The 23,954-nt window shown below is 41.0% G+C and overlaps 1 protein-coding gene across 2 annotated transcripts; it reads left to right on the top strand.

The window, feature by feature from the left end:
* Positions 1-22,299, top strand: LOC105419283 (noelin-like). 2 transcript variants are annotated; one of them, XM_029830150.1, is made up of 6 exons: positions 1-187; positions 12,079-12,228; positions 12,341-12,496; positions 12,637-12,781; positions 13,451-13,557; positions 18,811-22,299. In XM_029830150.1, exons 1-6 carry the CDS (start codon positions 95-97, stop codon positions 19,471-19,473), a joined length of 1,314 nt encoding a protein of 437 aa, XP_029686010.1. In that variant the 5' UTR covers positions 1-94; the 3' UTR covers positions 19,474-22,299. The 2 variants fall into 2 exon arrangements, with proteins under 2 accessions (XP_029686010.1, XP_029686009.1); XM_029830149.1 differs by having other exon boundaries at positions 12,637-12,856.
* The last annotated feature ends 1,655 nt before the right edge of the window (positions 22,300-23,954 follow it).

The following is a 23,954-nucleotide window of genomic DNA, read 5'->3' as shown; positions in this document are numbered from 1 at the left end:
GAAGGATAGAGGAGAAGCAGTCAAATGAAAATCATCCGACACATTCTAAGCTTAATCAAGAGAAAAAAGATTAAAAACACAGACACATAATTTGATGACGTTTAAAGGTGATTTTCTCTCAATGGATTCTGACGAAAATCTTGTGAATATTTTCCTTCTGCTACTGATGACATCACATCTTACTCTGGTAAATATTACTCGTGTCTCTTTATACACTTGCATTTTTTACCCGTCTCCATCCAGCCGTCTCCAGATTGAAATTCTACAGTTTTGACAGAAACATTGCCTTTTCTATTTCTAAAAAATCATGCTGGTGTGCTGGTGCCAAAGCAACTTTTCTTTGATTTATTTATTTATTTTTAAATATGCAAACCTTTAGATTATTAATCCCCAGGATCAGGAGTCAGATTAAAACCTATGATGAGAATAAGCAAATTAAATCTTTAAAAAAAACATAATTAATTTGCTCAATAAATAGATTCTAATGGATGCTAAATGAATGATTACCTATCATTTGAAAGAGGCACAAAGTAAATGCATGTTTATATGCACAACTATAGCATTACAACTGTTCTAAAAGGTTTAAAAAAAAGAATGAGACAAGGAAACTATATTCCAATATTTCTTCATAATCAAAATTCTGGTGAGTTGTGAATAGACTGAATAGAATTTCTTCATATTAGGATAGTATATAAATTTCTAGAATACAAATTTTACAGTCATTCCTCTTAATAAACAATGTGAAACAGCATCTCCAATATGGCAGGCGTAAACATCATACATCGTTCATAAATAAAATGTAAATTAAAAAACATTAAAAATGAAGCTCATGCAGACAGTTCAATGCAATTCTCAGAATGATACATGTCACATTGACTTATCAAAATTCTATTTGTAACAGTCTTTGAATATCAGGGGTGATGGCAGTAACAGCTCATGAGGTGAAGCTTCTTCTCAGTCTGTTTTTTTTAAAAATCTTGTATCTTCTCACAGAGGATAGACAAAAAAACAGTGTCCAGAGAGTGAATGATATTTGGAAATACAACTGGCTTTCTTTTCCAGTCAGCCAGAGTAAGTGTCTGTGCTAAAAGAGATCCCAGAGTCACTGCACCAATTTAACAGATTTGTAAACTTCAGGGAGGACCTGAGGGAAGCCAGTTTTAAGGTTGATTTGTTTAATAACAAAACACCAGTACAGAAGATGTTTAAAGCTTGACTAATTCCATGCAACCATTTTTGCTTGCTGAGCCAGGTGTTTAGCATATTGGTGTGAAGGAAATTTGGGTCAGGGGAATGGCTATCGTGCAAATCTGGCTGCCAATGCCAATGTATGTGAATGGGAACAAACAGCAATGACTAGCTCAGTGCAGCTGTCTGGTGGAAGATTTGGACTGTTGAACCCTAACGAATGGGAAAAATTCCCTTTGTTTATGCGAGGTTGAGGTGCTTCAGCAGTAAGGACTTTGAGGTGTAATATGTATTTAATATGTATTCAGAGTTTTCTGCTTTGCTCAGACTGTATAGCACCAAAGTGAAGCACAGGGGCCGGCAACCCAAAATGTTGAAAGAACCATATTGGACCAAGAAAGAAAAAAACAAATCTTTCTGGAGCCGCACAAAAATTAAAAGCCTTATACAAGCCTTAAAATGAAGGCAACACATGCTGTAAGTGTCTATTAGCTATATTAGCCTACTATCAAAATAAGTATGCTATAAATACATAATGAGCATGTATGATTAAATGTTTATGTCCCGTGACACACCCGTTGGTTTATTTGCAACAGCCACCTGTCTGGCACCACGACGAGCTCAAAGAAACATGTGTCGCAGGCTATGACGAAAATCTTTGTTGACAGAAATGTTGAAATTATATATTTATTATACATATTTTTCCAGCATTGGAAAACTTTAAGAATGTTTGTCATGTTTTTCCTACAACAGAAATTATATTAAAATCTATTTCTATTTTCATATTTTTGAAAAAACTCCAGGGAGCCACTCGGGCAGCACTAAAGAGCCTCATGCAGATCTAGAACCATGGGTTGCCACCCCTTGGTGTAGCAGTTGGTCAGGATGTTTTCTATGGCTGACAGATAGATGGTACAGTAGACGGTACACATACAGAGTTTGTTGGGCTTTGATGGCTGAGATGTAAACACCGAGTAATTTGAAGCTCTTTAATCTTTCAAACTTCTCCATATGAACTGAAAAGCAGTGCCCATCTAGCAGTGCTTCTAGATCTTCTGAAATCCACTAAGATTTCCTTGGTTTTTTGTTATGTTTAAGTCCAGGTCATTTTGAAGACAACAATTTGTTAAGTACGGAACCTCTTCTCTGTAAGCTGCCATGTAGTTGTTTGATATCAGGCCTACTATGGTGGTGACATTGGCAAATTTGACTGGTAGGTAGACTGTATAGGAGGACAGTCATCTGTGAATATGGGGTAGAGGAGAGAGCCAAGGTACATCCCCGGCATGTGACTATTTTGAGGATGAGGGTAGATTATGTGTACTTAGACAGCCGTACATGGATGAGACTCTCAAAACACTTGGTAATGATTGGAGTCAGAGCCGTATGGTTGTATTCATTAAGGCAGTAGCATTTGTTCTTTGTTGTCACTGTGATAATTGTCAAGGGACTGCAGACTGTTGTCGCAAGTTTAGTAAATACCTCTATTAGCCGATCTGTGCAGGCCCTGAGAATCCTTCTGCTGACTTCATCTGGACCAGCTTCCTGCCTCATGTTGACTACACACGGAGAGGACCTGATCTAAAGTTGTGTCAGCTGTATGAGGGTCGTCCTTCCCTAGTAAGGCTAGCCAAATGCCAGCTGCTGATTTCCATTGGTCAAAACAGGAGAAGTGGTTCAGAGTGTCTGGGATTTTATGTCTGTGGCATTGGTATCTATGAAGTTGTCCTTGAGTCAGTGAGACTTTTTATTCCCAGCCACATGTATCAAGGCTGTTGGTTGATAGTCTAGTTAATGTAATTATTGACACATAACAAAGCCATTTAGTAGTATGGGCTGATATGGTCACTACAGTTGCTTTCTTTTTAATATTCTAAAAAAGAGGCACATCAAATCAAATCAGTCTTTATTTATATAGCGTCTTATACAATCAAAATTGTTTCAAGGCACTTTCCAGAATCCCAGGGCCTGACCCCAGACAAGCAACAGTGGCAAGGAAAAACTCCCCTTTAACAGGAAGAAACCTTGAGCAGAACCAGGCTCATGTAGGGGGACCCTCCTGCTGATGGCCGGCTGGGTAAAGAGAGAGGAGAAGGGGGAGGACAGGTAGAGGATAGAATAGGTGGAGAGGAGAGGAGAGGAAACGAGAGGGGTAGAGGAGAGGAGAGGGTTAGAGGCGAGGAGAAGTAGAGTGAAGGTGAGGTAGCGGGGCCGGAGGTCATCATGCAGCGATACCTGTAAATAAATAGAGAGGGGGGGGGGGAGAAACAGAAAAACTACACAAGAATCAGCATAACTAGTCTGCTTAATGAGGAGGAGGAAAGGAGAGGAGAGGAGAGGAAGCCATGACCCAGTGGGGTGACAGAGGCCTGTCAGGTGATCATGTTTCCGGACCCCGGCAGCCTTGGCCTATAACAGCATAACTAAGATGTGACCTAACGATTAGACGACCCCCTAAGTATGATAATCTGTCTGTCTATGATAGTAACTGGAACTACAGAATTAGTAACAATAAGCTTTTTCAAAGAGGTAGGTTTTAAGTCTGATCTTAAAAGTGGGGATGGAGTCAGCCTCCCGTACCTGGACAGGGAGCTGGTTCCATAGCAGGGGGGCCTGGTAGCTAAATGCTCGGCCCCCCATTCTACTCCTAGAAACTCTGGGAACCACAAGTAGACCAGCATTCTGAGAGCGGAGCGGTCTATTGGGCTGATAAGGTATCACTAGCTCTCCAGGTAGGATGGAGCTAGGCCTCTGAGGACCTTGTAGGTCAAAAGAAGGGTTTTAAAAATTATTCTAAATTTAACGGGCAGCCAATGAAGCGACGCCATTACAGGAGTTATGTGATCTCTTTTGTCAATACCTGTCAGAACTCTGGCTGCAGCATTTTGGATTAACTGGAGGCTTCTTAAAGAGTTGTTTGGACACCCTGATAATAAAGAATTACAGTAGTCCAGCCTGGAAGTAACAAATGCATGGACTAACTTTTCAGCATCATGCCGCGTCAGCAGCTTCCTGATCTTTGTGATGTTCCTCAAGTGAAAAAAGGCACTTCTAGAGACTAATTTAATGTGTGAGTTGAAGGAGAGATTTTGGTCAAAAGTTACTCCAAAATTCCTCACAGAGAGACTAGATGTTAATGAGATACCATCTAGAGTGATCATGTGATCTAATCTATCCCTGAGAGGTTGAGGACCAAACAACATGACCTCAGTTTTTCCTGGGTTAAGGAGGAGGAAATTTGAAGACATCCAGGACTTTATGTCTTTAAGACAGGTCTGGAGCTTCACTAACTTCTCTGTCTCCTTGGGTTTCATGGATAAATAGAGCTGAGTGTCATCAGCATAACAATGAAAATGTATCCCATGCTGCCGAATAATGTTCCCTAAGGGAAGCATGTACAAGGTGAAAAGGATTGGTCCAAGTACAGAACCTTGAGGAACTCCATGGCTAACCCTACTGTATGAGGAGGGAACACCATGGACATGAGCAAACTGGTATCTATCAGATAAATATGATCTAAACCAGTCTAGTGCTGTCCCTTTAATCCCAATCACATGTTCCAGTCTCTGTAACAGGATGCTGTGATCAACTGTATCAAAAGCAGCACTGAGGTCCAGCAGAACCAGCATAGAGACCAGTCCATGATCGGAAGCTATGAGAAGATCATTAGTGACTTTAAGAAGTGCTGTTTCTGTGCTGTGGTGAGCTCTAAAGCCTGACTGAAACATCTCAAACAGGCTGTTCCTCTGCAGGTGCTCCAGTAACTGAGTCACCACCACCTTCTCTAGAACTTTAGAGATAAAAGGAAGGTTGGATATTGGCCTATAATTTGCTAAGACATCAGGATCCAGTGATGGTTTTTTAAGCAACGGCTTAATCACTGCCACTTTTTAGGACCTAAGCTGTTCTAGCTTTATGGAGGGCCTTTTTGTAAACTAATAGACAGTCTTTCCAGGCTACATGATAGCTGTCTATTTTACAAGAATGCCACTTCCTTTCCAGTCTTCGCACTTTCTGCTTGAGGGTCCCGATATGTGAATTATACCAGGGGCACACCTCCTCTGATTTACTATTTTCTTTTTCAGGGGGGCAACAGAATCAATCGTGATTCTCAGTGAGGCTGCTGCACTTTCAGCAATAGAGTCAACCTCTGCAGAGAAGCACTTGGTGGTCCTGGGATTAGCACAGGGATCACTTCCTTAAACTTAGCAACAGCATTATCTGAAAGACATTTGCTATAGTAAGACTGTGCTCTGAGCATAGAAGAAACATTAATCATAAATGTAAAAGTGATCAAAGAATGGTCTGACAGGAGTTGGTTCTGAGGGAACACTGACACATGTTCTACCTCAACACCATAAGTCAGAACTAGATCTAGGGTATGGTTGAAGCTATGAGTTGGTTGGTTTATCTGCTGGAGGAAACCAACTGACTCAAGTAATGAAATGAAGCCATTTCTAAAGCTGTCATTTATAACGTCTACAGTGATCCCTCGCTATATCGCGTTTCATCTTTCACGGCTTCGCTGCTTCACGGATTTTTTTTGCGAGTCGTTCATTGCAGTTCTCAAATATAATCGAAGGTGGCATATCCGTTTATAAAAATCTTCTTGCTCAGAAAAAGAAAGAGCGCCAACAACTACCCATAACAATGTTCTTCTCTCGGAGAAAGACTCCTGCGCCTTCAGTAGAAACAGACGCTACAGCGGAGCGGAGTCAGGACGAAGAGGCACAGCTGGGACTGTGAAATACGCGAGTGACAATGTTTCCAACCTTGTATTACTATATTAAAATAATTGTTTTAAACACATTTTGGGCTTTAAAACAGGTTTTGATTTTTGGTTTCATTCTATAGTTCAGTATTGCATTGTAAAATAATAAAAAAAAAATAAAGCTGACTACTTCACGGATTTCACTTTTCGCGTGTTATTTTTGGAACGCAACTCCCGCGATAAACGAGGGATCACTGTATATGGATATTAAAGTCTCCAATGATAATGACTTTGTCCGTTCTAAAGACCAAGTCAGATAAGAAATCAGAGAACTCAGACAGGAACTCTGAATGTGGCCCAGCAGGGGGCCGATATACAACTACAAACAGAAGTGGCTTTTCTGCCTTCCAGTTCAGATGTGTGAGGCCAAGAGTCAGGCTTTCAAATGAACTGGAGCTATATTATGGTCTAGGATTAATTAATAACTTGGAGTGATAGATTGCTGCCACTCCCCCTCCTCGACCAGTAACACGAGGAATATGATAATTAAGATGGGTAGGAGGAGTAGATTTATTTAAGCTAACATACTCCTTCTCCTGAAGCCAGGTCTCAGTAAGACAAAATAAATCAATGTGATGATCCGCTATCAGGTCGTGTACTAACATGGATTTACACAAAAGAGATCTAATATTTAACAGTCCACACTTAATTGTGATATTAGTTTCTCCAACTTGTGCTTTAGTATTAATTTTAATAAGATTTTGGTGATTGACCGCTCCCCTGCTCTGTGCTTGGTGAACTTTTAACCGTGTGTGGCGTGGCCCAGACGGGGCTCGGTATATCTCCTTTCTAAGTCGACAACGCCACCCCAGGAATTCCACCTGGAGAATTATCAAGGCCGCACAAGTGTTTTCTAATGAGGATAAGAGACTGGTCCAATGTGCAAAATTAATACCTTTATTTCCGGATATCCGCTAACAACAATTGCTAAAATACTCTCACACACCCATTCACACACACTCAACGTGCAGATATTAAATTCATATTCAAGATTTATCAATTATCTTTAAAACACCTGCACCCCACAGGGTAGGATCGGCACCACTTAGAAAATAACAGAAAACATACACAATAGAACCCAAATAAACATACAAAAATAACCCTCAGTGGTGTCAACAACCAGGGAATATCCTCGATCCCCTAATAAAATAAATCAAGATAAAATCAAATAAAAAGACAGTTTTGGCATGGTTTCCAATTTGGTTGATTAATGTTAAGTCATTGGCACATTTACGTAATTTTAAAATTCTCCGTAAATCACCAAAAATAGGAAATAAACAAATAAATAAATAAATATGACAGAATTATCATTGTAATATTGAATTTTATTGAACTGCACAAGAGAAGAAAACACAACCATGCCAACATGTCGGCACTGAAATGTGCGCAAGAGTACTCCTGAGTGTTCGTAGGATTTGTTCTTACCTACGAATAAATCCAGGATAAGAAGAAATTGGTGAATGCCACAATCTTCGTCAACTGTTCGTAAGTGGGACTTAAGAACAAATTTGTTCGTAAGAACGCTTCGTGAATCTGGCCCATTGTTTACATGTGGTTAATGCAACGTGAAAACACGGATGACTGTTTTTTAATTTTTCTCAAAACTTTCTTCCACCATGTCATGCCGAGTAGGTGTGCAGTGACAGCAAAATGTGACTCTGCTTTCACTCTAGCCAAACAATTAACCCAAACATGCTTGGTCATGGTATGATTGCCTAGTGTGAGTTTACCATAAGGAAGTTTAAAGGAGCCATATGTAAAAAATCAAAAACATTTCAGCACTCAGGTTGTCAGTTAGCACTCAGCTGCTGCTACAAACATTTTGAATCACCAGTGTCTGACATGACATGACAAAGTCAGAATCAAAGAATGAACCGCATAGAAGATGCCTTTGAAAGATGGGGATGGCTGAATATGGAGAAGAATATAAAGACCGACACAGAAGTTGCTAATTTTCTCCTAGACAGGTAAGATTCAGCTATGCTTGTGTGGCGGGGCCCAGACGGGGCTCGGTATATCTCCTTTCTAAGTCGACAACGCCACCCCAGGAATTCCACCTGGAGAATTATCATCAAGGCCGCACAAGTGTTTTCTAATGAGGATAAGAGACTGGTCCAATGTGCAAAATTAAATACCTTTATTTCCGGATATCCGCTAACAACAATTGCTAAAATACTCTCACACACCCATTCACACACACTCAACGTGCAGATATTAAATTCATATTCAAGATTTATCAATTATCTTTAAAACACCTGCACCCCACAGGGTAGGATCGGCACCACTTAGAAAATAACAGAAAACGTACACAATAATAGAACCCAAATAAACATACAAAAATAACCCACACAGCACACAAATAACACAATTAATCAAATCCAAATAACATGCAAAAATAACCCACACGAGCAAAAAGCACACTTAGTCAAACCCAAATAAACATGCAAAGTAACCCCCGCAACAAAACATTAAACCCAAAATAAAGGCAATCCTAGTTTCAGTTCACTCACACACTCGCACTTTAGATTGGACCCCACACGATGATACCTCGCAGAGGTAGACAGGAGTGACAGCCGGGAGCATACGCGATAAACGCGATGCGGAGGGCAAAACAGCAGCCGGCCAACGGCAACGGGAGGAAAGCGCACTAGAGCCGGCACCTGTAACAATTTCTGTTAAGAGAGAAAGCAATTTTAGGTTGCTGACAATTCCCCATATGGTGAGGCTAAAAGCAGCCGCTACGTACCGTCAGGTAAGGGAAAGAAATCTCTAAAATGGAGACGCACACCGAGCCACCACAGCGTTCCCGCTAGCAGGGCCAAACAGCCGACGAACCAAAGGCACCCAAAAGCTCGACAACAAGAGCAGCCAGTGCAGCACAGTTTCCTTTTAAGGGGAACGCCACAGCTGCAACTGCCTGAACAATTAAGGTGATCGGCAGCGCATGAACTCCATGCTGCCACACGTGGAACAGAGACTACCTCTATAGTGTTAAATATACGTATTATTGTTGGTGGATGAGGGTTCTATGGAAGCAGCAGAGAGGTGTGTAAGACTACAACTCTGCATCCTGGTCTGGACCCTGGATTGTCAGGTCACTTTGGGTCTAATAAAATTAGCCAAATTACTAGAAATGAGAGAAGCACCATCTCGTGTGGGATGGACACCGTCTCTCCTAATCAGACCCGGTTTTCCCCAAAAAGTGCTCCAATTGTCTATAAAGGCTACCTGGTTTTCGGGGCACCGACGAAGCGATGACATGCGGCTAAACATCTTATCGCTGGCCAGATTGGGGAGGGGACCAGAGAATGCTACGGAGTCCGACATCGTTTTTGCGTAGTTACACACCGACTCCAAGTTAATTTTAGTGACCTCCGACTGACGAAGCCGGGTGTCGTTGGCTCCGACGTGAATAATAACTTTACCAAATTTACGATTACATCTCGCCAGCAGCCATAAATTTGTTTCTATGTCGCCCACTCTGGCCCCGGAATGCACTTGACTATGGTCGCTGGAGTCGGCTTCACGTTGCGCAAAACAGAGTCGGCAATTACCAGGGTTGGTTTCTCAGCGGGTGTGTCGCCGAGTGGGGAAAAGCGGTTAGCCACGGGAAGCGGTTGGTGGTGCACCGTGGGCCTTTGTTTTGGGCTACGCTTCCTGCGAACCGTCACCCAGCCGGGGGACCGCTAGCTGAAGCTACGCTAGGCATCTCCGCAGCAGCTAGCTTATCCTGGCTACTTGATGCAACTCCAGCTAACTCCAAGCTGCGGAACCGTGTCTCAAGCTCGCTAAGTCTAGCCTCCATAGCCATAAATAAACTACACTTTCTGCACCTATTCCCTTCACTAAGGGAGGCAGAGGAGTAACTAAACATTTCACACGCTGAACAGACAAAGACACCGGGTGAAACAGACGGTGAGGCCACGCTAATGCTAGTAATCGGCGAAGCCCTGTATTTGTTTAATATGGGTTGTTTCTCACTGTTGATATCAGGTGACTAGAATGTCCCAAGTGTTCAAAATTTTAAGTAAAGTGAATACAACACACCAAGTGTTCAATATTAAGTGAATACAGCACCCCGTGCACAATGCAACCAACGAACGATTGAGAAGACAGGAAGTGACGCAATACTCACCCCTGACCAAATCTGCAAATGAGAAATTATTTTTTGCTTGTTTTGATAAATGACAGTTGGAAAAAAGGAGGACTGACATGAAACAGTTATACAAGTGTTATATGTATTTAAAATATGTGATGTGCATGATGCCTCTTTTTTGCTTCAATCGTCAAGAGTAGTAAATATTACAGAAGCACAGGGCAATAATATCGACTGCTGCCTCAGAAGAAAGACAGACTGCAGAGGCCAATGGGAAAATGCTAGCACATCTGCAGAAGCTGACTGCCACCATTGTCTATCTTGCCCACCACCACCACCACCATCAGTTCTCCAACAAGCACCAATGTCACAACCCCCGCAGAGAAGCCTTAGTCTGTGAGGCTGGAGCACATCTCCCCCAGGAAGAGGGAAAACATGTCTCTTGCCCAGCAAAATACTGGTGATCCCGGTAAGCCCAAGATTTCTGCAACCTCCCTGCAATTTAGATCACTCCTTCAAGCTCCTCTTCCCAGCACCTCCTTCCTGGGACTGATGCGTTTATCATTGATGAGGGTGACTGGACAATTGGGGCTCAGGTGGGTTCATATGCCACACCTAGTTCCTGCTCAAGACCTTGGTAACAATTACCTTGGTACTGGCACAAACAAGACCAGCAACAAAAAGGGTAGTCATTTGAGACCTTACATTGATTACCAGGGACCAGAAAGATAATGTGGTTTCAATGTGGCATCATATTTACCAAGCTGGATCTTCAAAATGCTTACCACCATATTTGATAGCAGTCTTCCACTCATCTCCCCTTCTGATACAATGTCCCCACAGGACATTATGAATACTGTGTGATGTCCTTTGGCAATCTTGATCATGGCCTGAATGTAATGCACATGATTATCATCAAGTAATCATCATCTTCCTAGCATTGGATTTCCTGCCCGTTCTCGAAAGCATTCATCTGTCACACTCCCAAGACCTGGAGCCAAGCCTGTTCAACTCCCCTGCACTCCAATGATTGCTACCTACACTCAACCTACCAACACCATTCTCCGGATCCAGCCAATGAAGCAGGTCAGCAGGTTGTCTCTCCAGTCAAGACTTATCTCTCCAGGTGGAGTCTAAGAAGTTGCATCCCAAGTTCGAAGGTCACATCAGTCAGGCTCTAAAACCTGGTATTGGCAATATGGCAAATGGCTGAAGGAAATGGCTTGAGTTCTGGCTCACTTTCTTGACTTAGGCCTGATTACCAACAGAATGAAGTGCATGCAATGTATTATGGCAATTGCTGTCACAGTGAGACACCCATTAACTATAACCCATCAGGAATGTGGACTTTTAACCCTTGTGTGGTATTCGGGTCTGTGGAACCCAGCTTGTGTTGTGCACCTGAATGTGTTAAATTTTAAGTTCAAAGAAATAAAAGTCAGTAGTTTTGAAAAACCTTGCTTCACTTGTAAATTTGTTTCCACTCATATCTTGATTTTAATTGATTTTCTTTATTATGTTTTAAATAATAAGTTATAAATGTGACCTAACAAAGGTAAAGGACAAATATTAACCATATATATTGTTTATACTGCTTGTAATTGGGATAAGGTAAACTGTTCAGTATTTTAACATAAAACATAATTTTAACATAAAAGTGTTTGATTGTGAGGCATTAAAAGCCACAAAATGCAACGGGTCCATCAGACCCACAAACGCTGGCTTAGTAACAACAATATGAACATTACACAAGGGTTAGTATTAAATAGTTGCTAACAATTGCCATTGCATAAGACCCTTCTGCCTGATGTTCAGTCATGAACAGTCAGCACTGTGCTAACAGGTAGTGGGAGATGGCAGCAGATCCTTTTGTTGACAGTTGAGATTTTTCAGTATTATGCAACATGATGTTCAATGTCAGGATGTAAAAATTCCCTGAATTTTTTTCTTAATGGAGGTGTCCACAATGGTCAGCAGATATCTGGTTTAATGCACTGACCAACTTTTAATTGATTTTAAACAGGTTGGCCCTTCAGTCCCTGAGGAAAGTTGGCAGATTTACAGTTCAGCTCAAGATTCTGATGGTCGCTGTGTTTGTACAGTGGTTGCCCCTCAGCAGACTGTTTGTTCCAGAGATGCTCGAACTCAACAACTGAAACAACTGCTTAAAAAGGTATTTTTATGTCACGCTAGAGAGAGAAGGTGAATGTGGTAGTTTTTTATTGTTGTCATGTGTGAAATATGCTGTACCAGTACTTTTAAACAATTTGTTTTGTGTTCTTCAGGTTCAGAATATGAGTCATTCCATTGATATTCTTGACCAAAGGACCAAAAGAGACCTGAAGTTTGTCGAAAATATGGAATTTCAGCTAAAGAATATGGAAAACAAATTCAAGGAGGTAGAAGATGACCATGAAAGCAACTCTGCCAGGCAGTACAAGGTAAATATTATGGTATTCCACTGTTGTGATGACATTTTTACTTGTTAGTCTGAAAATGGCCAGTACATGTGTCTGCTTTTACATACGTTTACACCTTTTAGGTTTTCATGAAAGCATCATGGTCATTTATATTTTCTCAGTCCATCAAAGCAAAAATGGAGGAGCTACATCCACTAATCCCTGTCCTGGAGTCATACAAGGCTGACACACTTCTGGTTAAACAATTTAAGGAGGAAACAGCAAATGTTACGGAGTTGCTTGGAATGCTGCAGGAACAACTTGGAGGTTTGGATTACCAAGAGCTTCATAGTCGAGTGATAAGTTTGGAAGACCGTTTGCGGGCCTGCATGCAGAAACTGGGTATGCAAAAAGATCACCCCCCCCCCCCCCCCCATTTACTGTTAATAAAAGCAACAAAAATGTTACCGTCATCATATTGAACCACTTCCTGCTTTTAATAAAATAAAGTTGTTTTAGCCTTTTGCCATAATGAGATTAAAATGTATCTGTGCAGAAGCAAAACTGGGGGGAAAAAAACTCCCACCAGGAAAAAAATTAAAAAAAAAATCCAAAAAAAACCACAACAGACGGAAAATTTGTTTTACTGACAGCTGAAAATGCATAGCCATAACATAAAATCTGCATTGACTGCCTATTGCTTTTAAACTCAATTTTACAAATAACTGATAAAAAATGGATGTGCCAACTTCTTGGCATTGGCATGGTCTTTGAATTTTTTAAAACGTTACATTAAATAGTTTTTATATTGTATAAATAGTTATTTCTATTGTTCTGCCTATTGTTAGTTCCAATAAACTGTTAGTCACATCTTTAAAAATAAATACTGTTGTTATTAAGCTATCATAAGTATTATTTATTATTACGGTGTATGACAACATAGGTATTGCTACAGTTATGAATGCTGTACCATATTTAACCATATTTGTGTTTCAGTTTGTGGGAAACTAACTGGTATAGCTGAGCCAGTCACTATCAAGTCATCTGGATCAAGGTTTGGATCATGGATGATGGATCCAGTTGCTCCATCAGGAGACAATAGAGTAAGTCCAAACATCAGAATAACTTTGGGTGATTCTCATTATGCTACATTATGCATCAACTTTAAATAAATAATGTCATGGCTCAAGCAGTCCTGTGGGTAACCATAAACCTGCAATAACCCTTAAAGGCAAATAGTCTGTAACCATTATGTGACAAGTCAATTACTTTACAAAAATAATTTTCTTCATATTCTGATTAAATGTAATTAATAGTACTCTTTTAAAAAGAAGGAGAAGAAGACCTGTTTTGTATTTTAAACATTAAAGCTTGTATCAGTGATTTGATGTCATTATTGAAATATAACAGATGCAGAAACCATGTCCTGCACTCTGATTAATTGGACCACTTTCCAGTGGTTTGGGGAACAGGTAGGTTCATAATAGTTTATTTATGTGTCTCTGGTCAATGCAGGTCCTACTGTCCATAAAAGCTCAAAGTATTTCACTCTCTGTTCATGAGACAAGTTGCTAACAGTTTGTGAGGAAAGATCTTCTGTAAGTGAACAATTTTCTTTTGCAAAAAATCACTGATACAACCTTTAAGAGGTGACTGGGATATAACCAAATAAACTTATAAACCCTTGTTAGTCAATCTATGAATATAATTTACCGACGAGCTTACTGAAAATTGACTATTAAAGAATGTATGACCACCAATACAAATGTGTTTAGGTGGAAACAAATTTAAAAGGATTTAAAGGAGATGCAAGAAAGTCTGGCCAAATTTTGGTACGGCCACCACATTCAAAATACAGTAGAGCATATGCTGCATTCCATTTGTACTTGGAAGACGGAATTTCTGAGTTTCAAGTCCGATGTTTTAGCTGGAGATTGGAATTCCTACTCTGAAATTCGGAGATTCTTCATTACCCCTGATTTGGCTTTCAAAGATGGCTCCCCTGAGTGTGAAAAATAAACACATTATATTCGGAAAAGGTAAACGCTAGAATCATTTTCGTGGAGGTTGCTATCTTGTTTTCCGACATTATAACTGAAATGCTGAAAAATCAACTGTGATGTCATTCCAAGGGCTGACTTCTGAGGTACCGTATTTTCACGACTATAAGGCCCAGAGCGCCTTTTGTATGGATTACGGTAATATTGGTTAATCGCGGCTACCGTAGTCAGTAGGCGTGGCCGAGGTAACAGCAGTAAATTCAGTCCCAAACCATTTCTGTCTGTAAAGACCCCAAAATGGCTCCTTGCAAGAGACGCGCTTACGACGCAGAGTTCAAACTGAAGGCTATCAGTCACGCAGTTGAACACGGAAATAGAGCAGCGGCAAGAGAATTTAACGTGAACGAATCAATGGTGCGGAAGTGGAGGAAGCAACAAGACGACCTGCGCCAGGTAAAGAAGACTCAACGGAGCTTCCGAGGAAACAAAGCAAGAAGTGGATTAACAAAGGAACTCCAGCCGCTAGATATTGGTGTCAACAGGGCATTCGAAGCTAGACTGCGAACTGCGTGGGAGCGGTGGATGACGAACGGCGAACACACGTTCACCAAGACGGGGAGACGGCGCCGAGCGTCATACGTCACTATCTGCCAGTGGATCGTAAATGCCTGGGCATCGACCGTGGTACGAGCTTTCAGGAAGGCAGGGATTGTCACTGAAATGCCAGACAACACCAGCGACACCGACCCTGATGACGACTTTGTTGGACGCCGTATTCGCACAACTGTTCAATTCGGACACCGAAGAAGAAGAATTCGAGGGATTCCTGGATGAGGAATGAACTGATAAAGTGAGCTTTACGTGTTTCTTTTGTGTGTTTACAACTTAACAAGGCTGGTCATACTGTGAATATGGACATTACCGTTTGAACAACGTTGTTATATTGCTATTGTTATATTGCTATCGCTTTGCACTACTTCGAGAGTTCGAGTTACCGTATGTTGTGTTTGCACTAACGTTTGATTTACCGCAACGGTACTACGTGATAAAAATGTTGCACTAAATCGAAGATTTATTAAACTCCACTATCCACTTGTGATAAAAATGTTGCACTGCCTGTTATAACTCGCTGTTATTAAACGAACTGTGTTACGTGAAAACACTACGTCACTCGGGAAAAATAATAAAACAGCTGTTTATTCATTTTGGGAGTGAATGGAGTTGTGAGAACGCCGGTTTGTATTCTATTAATAAAGTTTGACTGACTTATCTGACTGTTTTATTGACATTCCTTTTAGCGCAGCTCGATCTAGTGAATGCGTCATGAAACCACAGGCACTACGCAGTTTCTATGCTATGCGCCTTATAACACGGTGCGCCCTGTGTATGAAAATATTTCTAAAATAGGCCGTTAATTGAAGGTGCGCCCTATAATACGGTGCGCCTTGTGGTTGTGAAAATACGGTAAATGGAACACAGAAATAATACTCTCTCCCCATTATATTCTCTCTGCCTATTCTCTCCCCTACATTTGCTCCCACTTCTCCTCCCTCTCTACCCAGCCGGCCATTAGCAGGAGGGTCCCCCTACATTAGTAGCGTGGTCCTGCTCAAGGGTTCTTCCTGTTAAAGGGGAGTTTTTCCTTGCAACTGTTGCTTGTTGGGGGTCAGGCCCTGGGATTCTTTAAAGTGCCTAGAAACTATTTTGATATAAATAAAGATATTATTCCAAATAGCTGTACCTATATCAGGAAGAATTAAGTAAGACGATTGTGGCAGCATGGAGTTCATGCGCTGCCGATCACCTTAATTGTTCGGGCAGTTGCAGCTGTGGTGTTCCCCTTAAAAGGAGACTGTGCTGCACGGGCTGCTCTCTTGTTGTCGAGCGTTTGGGTGCCACACCACAGCTCACTTGGTCCTCCTCATCTGATTGCTGTGCGGTCGGGCCGTGCTATCCCATGCGCACCTGGGTCTGCTGTCATCAGAGCTGGGGAGCCTTGGGTGTCTTTGGTTCATCAGCTGTTTAGCCCTGCTAGCGGGAATGCTGTAGTAGCTCGGCGTGCGTCTCCACTTTAGAGATTTCTTTCCTTCACCTGACGGAGAAATTGTTACAAGTGCCGGTTCTAGTGCGCTTCCCTCCTGTTGCTGTTGGCCGGCTGCTGTTTTGCCCTCCGCATCGCGTTTATCGCGTATGCTCCCGACTGTCACTCCTGTCTACCTCTGCGAGGTATCATCGTGTGGGGTCCAATCTAAAGTGCGAGTGTGTGAGTGAACTGCGCCTCTAGGAGGACTAGGATTGCCTTTATTTTGGTTTAATGTTTTGTTGCGGGGGTTATTTTGCATGTTTATTTGGGTTTGACTAAGTGTGCTTTTTGCTCGTGTGGGTTATTTTTGCATGTTTATTTGGGTTCTATTATTGTGTACGTTTTCTGTTATTTTCTAAGTGGTGCCGATCCTACCCTGTGGGGTGCAGGTGTTTTAAAGATAATTGATAAATCTTGAATATGAATGAGTGCTAACTGACAACCTGAGTGCTGAAATGCTTTTGATTTTTTACATATGGCTCCTTTAAACTTCCTTATGGTAAACTCACACTAGGCAATCATACCATGACCAAGCATGTTTGGGTTAATTGTTTGGCTAGAGTGAAAGCAGAGTCACATTTTGCTGTCACTGCACACCTACTCGGCATGACATGGTGGAAGAAAATTTTGAGAAAAATTAAAAAACAGTCATCCGTGTTTTCACGTTGCATTAACCACATGTAAACAATGGGCCAGATTCACGAAGCGTTCTTACGAACAAATTTGTTCTTAAGTCCCATTTACGAACAGTTGACGAAGATTGTGGCATTCACCAATTTCTTCTTATCCTGGATTTATTCGTAGGTAAGAACAAATCCTACGAACACTCAGGAGTACTCTTGCGCACATTTCAGTGCCGACATGTTGGCATGGTTGTGTTTTCTTCTCTTGTGCAGTTCAATAAAATTCAATATTACAATGATAATTCTGTCATATTTATTTATTTATTTGTTTATTTCCTATTTTTGGTGATTTACGGAGAATTTTAAAATTACGTAAATGTGCCAATGACTTAACATTAATCAACCAAATTGGAAACCATGCCAAAACTGTCTTTTTATTTGATTTTATCTTTATTTATTTTATTAGGGGATCGAGGATATGCCCTGGCTCCCTGGTTGTTGACACCACTGACCAACCCTCAGACTCCACAGGAGTTTTATTCAATCAGATGCATGCGCGCAGTCGCTCCACCATTGAACGCACCATCGGCATGTTAAAGGGGCGCTGGATGTGTTTGGACACAGAGCCACAACCCCGTGAGGATGTGCGTCCTGACGCAATGATGGGGCCAGACTGCAGGCACGTTCGAGCGCGATTAATTGCCCGTTTGTGAATAAAATGCATTATTGTCACAATCCGAGCACAGCTTTTACACGTTTATTTTTTTTACATTCTTATTTTTTTTACATTCTCGTTGATTTCTTTAAGCGTGTTGGCTATAGTCATCAGGGTTGAGGCAATTTTATCAAGCATGTTAGCCATCCTTTCTTGATTGTTCAACACGGCGTCAGAAATCAGGCGTGGAGAGGCAAGCTTTGGGCATTTGGCTGCTTTTTGCTCTGTCTACAGGGTCCTGCTGCAGTTCCTTTTATGGGCATTAGTGGGCGGTGACTTATGCTAATCGTATGTTAATTAGACTCACCTGGCACGCGCTTTCAATTTACGAACAGATGGCATTCATCAATCTAAGAACACAGCTGCGAACAATTCTGGGGCTTACGAACGCGTTGATGAATCCGACGTAGGGTTTTCTTAAAAAACTTCTTAAGGACAACTTAAGAAAGAATCTAAGAAGATTTGTAAGAACATATTGGTGAATCTGGCCCAATGCTTTTAACGATGGCATTGTGCTCACATGTATTGTGTGTCTTACCTATCAGATATCGGGGGTATTCGTGCTTCAGCCTTGTAAAGAACAACAAGCCTTGTGCAGCCTTATTCAAGAGTGTACAGGACAATGATCAGTGTCCCAGAACATTTGTTCACCTCTTCTAATTCTATGTAGTGTACTGAAAATCAAAATGATTAACCCACTGTGGTCAAGGCAGCTATCTGCTCTCCACATTTGTATTCTGATTTAATTTGTTTAATTTTGACAAAGTTCTGCTAAAATTTAAAATGTCAGTGTACTCTTTCACAGATTGCATAGCAATGACTGTAGTTGCTGAATCTGTAATTTTCATGAACAATCTTCAGGAAGAACTGTCAGCAACAAGTAACTAGATATTTTGGACATTTTTCTCACTTGAGCTTTTTTTTGTCTTTTACAGGTGTGGTACATGGATGGTTACCACAATAACCGATTTGTTAGAGAATATCAGTCAATCTATGATTTTATGACAACAGATAACTTTACCTCTCACCGCCTTCCCCACCCCTGGTCTGGTACTGGTCAGGTAGTGTACAATGGATCCATTTATTACAATAAGTTTCAGAGTCACACAATCATAAAATTTGAATTTAGCACATCGCTCATCAGCCGCTCTCGACAACTTGAATTTGCTGGCTACAACAACATGTATCATTACGCCTGGGGAGGACACTCAGACATTGACCTCATGGTGGATGAGAGAGGGCTTTGGGCTGTTTATGCCACTAATCAGAATGCTGGAAATATTGTACTAAGTCAGCTAAACCCAAGCACACTCCAGATAATCCGGAGCTGGACAACCAACCACCCCAAACGTAGTGCTGGTGAAGCCTTCATGATTTGTGGAACTCTTTATGTGACAAATGGATACTCTGGAGGAACCAAGGTCTATTATGCTTACTCCACCAACTCTTCCACCTATGAGTACATTGACATTCCTCTAACGAATAAATATAGCCACTTGTCTATGCTCGACTACAACCCAAGAGACATGGCACTGTATGCCTGGAACAATGGCCATCAAGTCCTTTATAATGTTACATTATACCACATCATACAGTAAAAAGAAAGTAATGCATTTCTCATCAGAATTCAACAAGGAAAAAGACCATTTAACAGGAAGAAACCTTGTACAGGCTTATATGGGGGACAGGGCCCTCCTGCTGATGGCTGGCTGACTAAATGTGAAGGGGTAAAGGGAGTGGCACATACATCATACATACCATTCTTTTGTTAGACTGAAAACACAGAAAAAAAAACTTGGCATCTCAGTGGGGTCAGCGACTGGTACACAATTAAAGAATTAGGAATGCCTGTAAAAGATACACAGAGAGAGGAGCGAAAGAAACCTAAAACAGCAGAAAAGTCAACTCACTTTTATTTATTTATCACTTCACAACAACAGTGTTCCAAACTGCTGTCCACAAAACTAAAATAAAGCAATCGCGCCCCAATAAAATGAATGACAATGAATGAATGAAATGAATGAAAAACAATAAAATGAAGGCTCTCCAACAGGGTTCAAACAAAGCAAAGTACTGAGTTTTCAAAGACATGAAGTGAATCAGCCTACCTGTTATGTAGGGAAACTGATTCCCCAATTTTGGTGCAATAATTGAGAAAGGGCATTCCCCTCTCAGCTTCTTCCTAGATTTTAGGACAACAAATCATAGATTGTCAGGCTGACCTGAGTGCCCGAGTGGGGGTATAAGGACTAAGCAAATTAATCACTAACAATGTGGCATGTCCATGAAGACATTCATAAAGTGGAGAGGTGTAAACATGGAGCATGACTCAGTCAGGTGAAATTTTTCTATACCCTGGCAGCCTCAGCAAGTAGTGGCCTAGGTAAGATGATGCTAAAGGTTCGTTTGAACTGTGATCATTAGCCTAACTACCATAAAGACTGTAGCTACAGAATTATTCACCCTATAGTTTCTCACAGAAGAATGTTTTCATCATCATAAACTAGAGAGGGAGTCATCATCCTGTACCTGGACAACGAGGTAGTTCCCTAGTGGGGTGCCAGATATGTAAATACTCAGTCCCCCATTCTACTATTAAAGGTTATGGAACCAGCAGTAAATCAGCACTCTGAGGGCAAAACAGTCTAGTGAGATTATGCTGTCAGCTTCTCTAGATATAATTGAATTGAGCCTCTGAGGACCTTGCCAGGACAAGGATTTTAAAATCTACTCTGATTTAAGAGGCAGCTAATGAAGAGAAGACCTCATAGACAGTCAGTTAAACTCATCTAAATGTGTATTCACAGAATTAACATGAAACAAAAGAGGATTTATAATTTTTTTTTTTTTTTTTAACAATAAGCCATTGTTGAAAATATTGCTATTTTATTACTTAATGCAATAAAAAGAGCTACTGAAATATGTGATTATACTTTGTTCACATTTAAAGTGATATAGGATTGTCCTTTTCCCATAGGGTTGAATTTTTTCTATTTTCTGTATATTTTTTTCTCTCTACTCAATGTATGGTGTGTGGTGGAACTTTCTCTTAAGTGTCATGCAAGTATTTGACAGTTAATTCTGAGGGTGTATTTTCCATAAAATATTACAGAATTATTTACGAGGTAATTAGTAAGAAACTTACATGTGTTACAAATTGCGTTCATTGCACAGATTGAACAATATGGTACAATATAACTGTAACACTCTCTGTATTTTTAGTCTTGTTGAAGGCATTAATAAATACTTTTTGTGATATGGCATTCTAGAGCAATATAAAATACAAGAATCTTTTACACTGTTTATACATGTTATATTTTACTAGAACTTCAATTTTAAAGTGTAGATATTGTGAGCAAGGCAGTCCTTTTAATATCATGAATACAAATTCTAAAGGGGGCATCCTTTTCTGCAACTGGATTGAGCACAGTCTAAACACACCTGTTTCACAGCTCTGTTCTGAAGGGCCGGTTTGACTGTCCTTATCTTTAAATCCTACTACTGTGAGCACTGCCCACAGACGGTCTTTGCACTCCCCACCTTTTCTGTTGAGGAAGATGACATGAAGATGGCTTCGTATGACCATGGTTTTGAGGTTGTACATGCTAATGATAGTTGAAACTGACACTTGGAAGCACTCTGGATACACAAATATATGTAATAAAGCAATGGAAATGTGAGTTCTGCCTAAAATGACCATTGTCTTGTCATGATATTAGGTACATAAGGCAACTTTAATGGAAATTGGAATATAATATTTATTTAATGGAAATATTATTTGTCTTTGATGTTGATATTACCAGTGTTGACACACGCAGGCCTGTCAAACTCAGTCCTCGAGGGCCACAATCCTGCCGGGTTTTCTATCCCACTGAATGCATTTTCAGCCTGGTAGGACAGAAAAACTGGCAGGATCGTGGCCCTCGAGGACTGAGTTTGACACGTGCTAGAGTAATAAAAGACAGTTTTTTTTAATGTTCTTTTAAAATGTGTTTCTTTGTCACACATTTGAACAATCTTCTGACTTAAATACCTTTTAAATTTATATCCACGGATGTGTGGAGGTAGATGGTCCAGTTGCACAGACAGGTTTTATCACTGTGGACATAAAAAACCTTACGTATGACCAATATTTTTAAAAAGGAATGCAAAAAAGTTTATGTTTGGTGTTTACAAGTTTTTTCTTGTTTTTGTTTTTTTCTAAACTGTGAAACAGGCTATAAGAGAGTAAAAAAAGGTTTTGTATTTTAGAAATCTTCAGTAAGGGAGACGATATTTAAATAACTTTTTGGTCACGGTAGAGTGAAGTTCGTTCATATGTCATTTTGATGTAGAGGATAGAATGCATGCAAAATGTGTTTGTTTTTTAAAAAAAATTACAATACACTTTAAATATGGCCACCCATGTTGATATGTGTGTTTAATTTTAAGTACCTTTGGAGTTAATTTCCTGCAACTTATCAAAGCAGAAGCCTGACAGGACACTGAACCCATAATGCAGACCACAACCACAAAAGTCCTTTCCCAACAAAGATTTATTCAAAAGAAAAAAGAGCACCAAGCAAAACTTGTAGGTATAGTCCAGACGAGAGCAGGCTGGACCCAGGAAACAAGGCTGAGCATGGCAGGTGAGGTTGGAAACAAAATAAAGGCAATCAGAAAAACAGAAATCCAAGCACTAGCTTCTCACTCTAAGATTGAGTAGGCAAGCTGGTACGCAATTACCACTAGGAGTTTATACAACGAACTGGCAGAGCATGAGAGGATGAGCCGGAGATAAATACAGCCGTGGAATTCGAGGAATCCTGTGACCGTCGATCAGGACTGACTCGGTCCTCCTCCTCCTTAAGATTGCGGGGTTTGAGGATGAATCGCCTTTGGTGGATTCAGGTGGCCAGCCCCTCGGTCGGGTCCCGACGGACATACCCAGGATCCCACTTCTGACACCAGGTTTGTCTCGGAATTTTTAGCCATTTGAGAAGTAAACAATGAATCTAAGTTACTGCGTAGGAGATGGTTTTATTCCAGTCAGTCGGTCAGGATACACACACGGAAGCATGCGGAGAGATCTCTATTAAGTGTTCACAGTTCTGATCTTATATAAGACAGGACGTCTTCACAGCATGTGTGTGCTGCATGCACAGGACACAGGACGTCAACACAGTAGGTGCGCGCTGCATGCACCGCAGGTGTTTGGTGCCTTCATAGCATGTGTTCCGGCTGGCGCAAGAAGTTCAATGACTGAGAATGTTCCCTCTCTCAGTAGTTTGACGCTGGTCTCCTTTGAACCTTTGTTTCTTGCAAATGCATGAGGTGGCAAACAGACTTCATCTGCTCTCCTAAATTTCCATTTCAACCCTTCCTTTTGCACTCAATTTACATTTCACAATAAAATTCCATTTCACCATGTCCATAGGCCTAAACCCCCCCAGCCAGATCATCACAACGAGTGGCTATGGGTACCAGTTCCAAAGTGGAACAACCATCAGCCACCTCCTCTACATGGATGACATCAAACTGAATGCCAAGAATGAGCGAGAGATTGACTCCCTGATTCACCTCACTAGGATATACAGCAGTGGTCTCAAGCTCGCAGCCCAACTGCGGCCCCCGGGACGATAGTTTGTGGCCTCCACCTTAATATGAAAGTTTTATGTCAGTGCAGCCCACGAGTTTGATATGAATGGCACTTTACAGTGTTGTCTGCGGAGCTGAATGAACCCACCAATCACGGTGGGGTATATGGCTCTCAGGGGCGGGACATTGGCCGGGCTTGTTGTGAACTCGTGACATTACACCAATCACAGCCCTCGCGGCGTCTGAGACACAGAGCCGGATTGGTAGAGAAGACACTTTGCAAGTGGAGAAGAGGTGGCGGCATCACTAAATGTCCATCACTCTGTCACAGCCAATGAAATAGCGGTGAATGGGCGGGTTATCATAGCTCTGAATACATCTCAGAGGGGGAACCTCTCATAAACAAAACGTGTACTAATTTAAAATAGTTTTTATTAATGCTACAACATGCATAGTATATTGAAAGATTTATATTACTAAATGTAGATTTTGGCTATATTAA

This window comes from Takifugu rubripes, chromosome 21 (genome assembly GCF_901000725.2).
Source record: "Takifugu rubripes chromosome 21, fTakRub1.2, whole genome shotgun sequence".
NCBI lineage: Eukaryota > Metazoa > Chordata > Actinopteri > Tetraodontiformes > Tetraodontidae > Takifugu > Takifugu rubripes.
The sequence above is the reverse complement of the archived record's forward strand: the minus strand, read 5'-3'. Positions and strand labels throughout refer to the sequence as shown.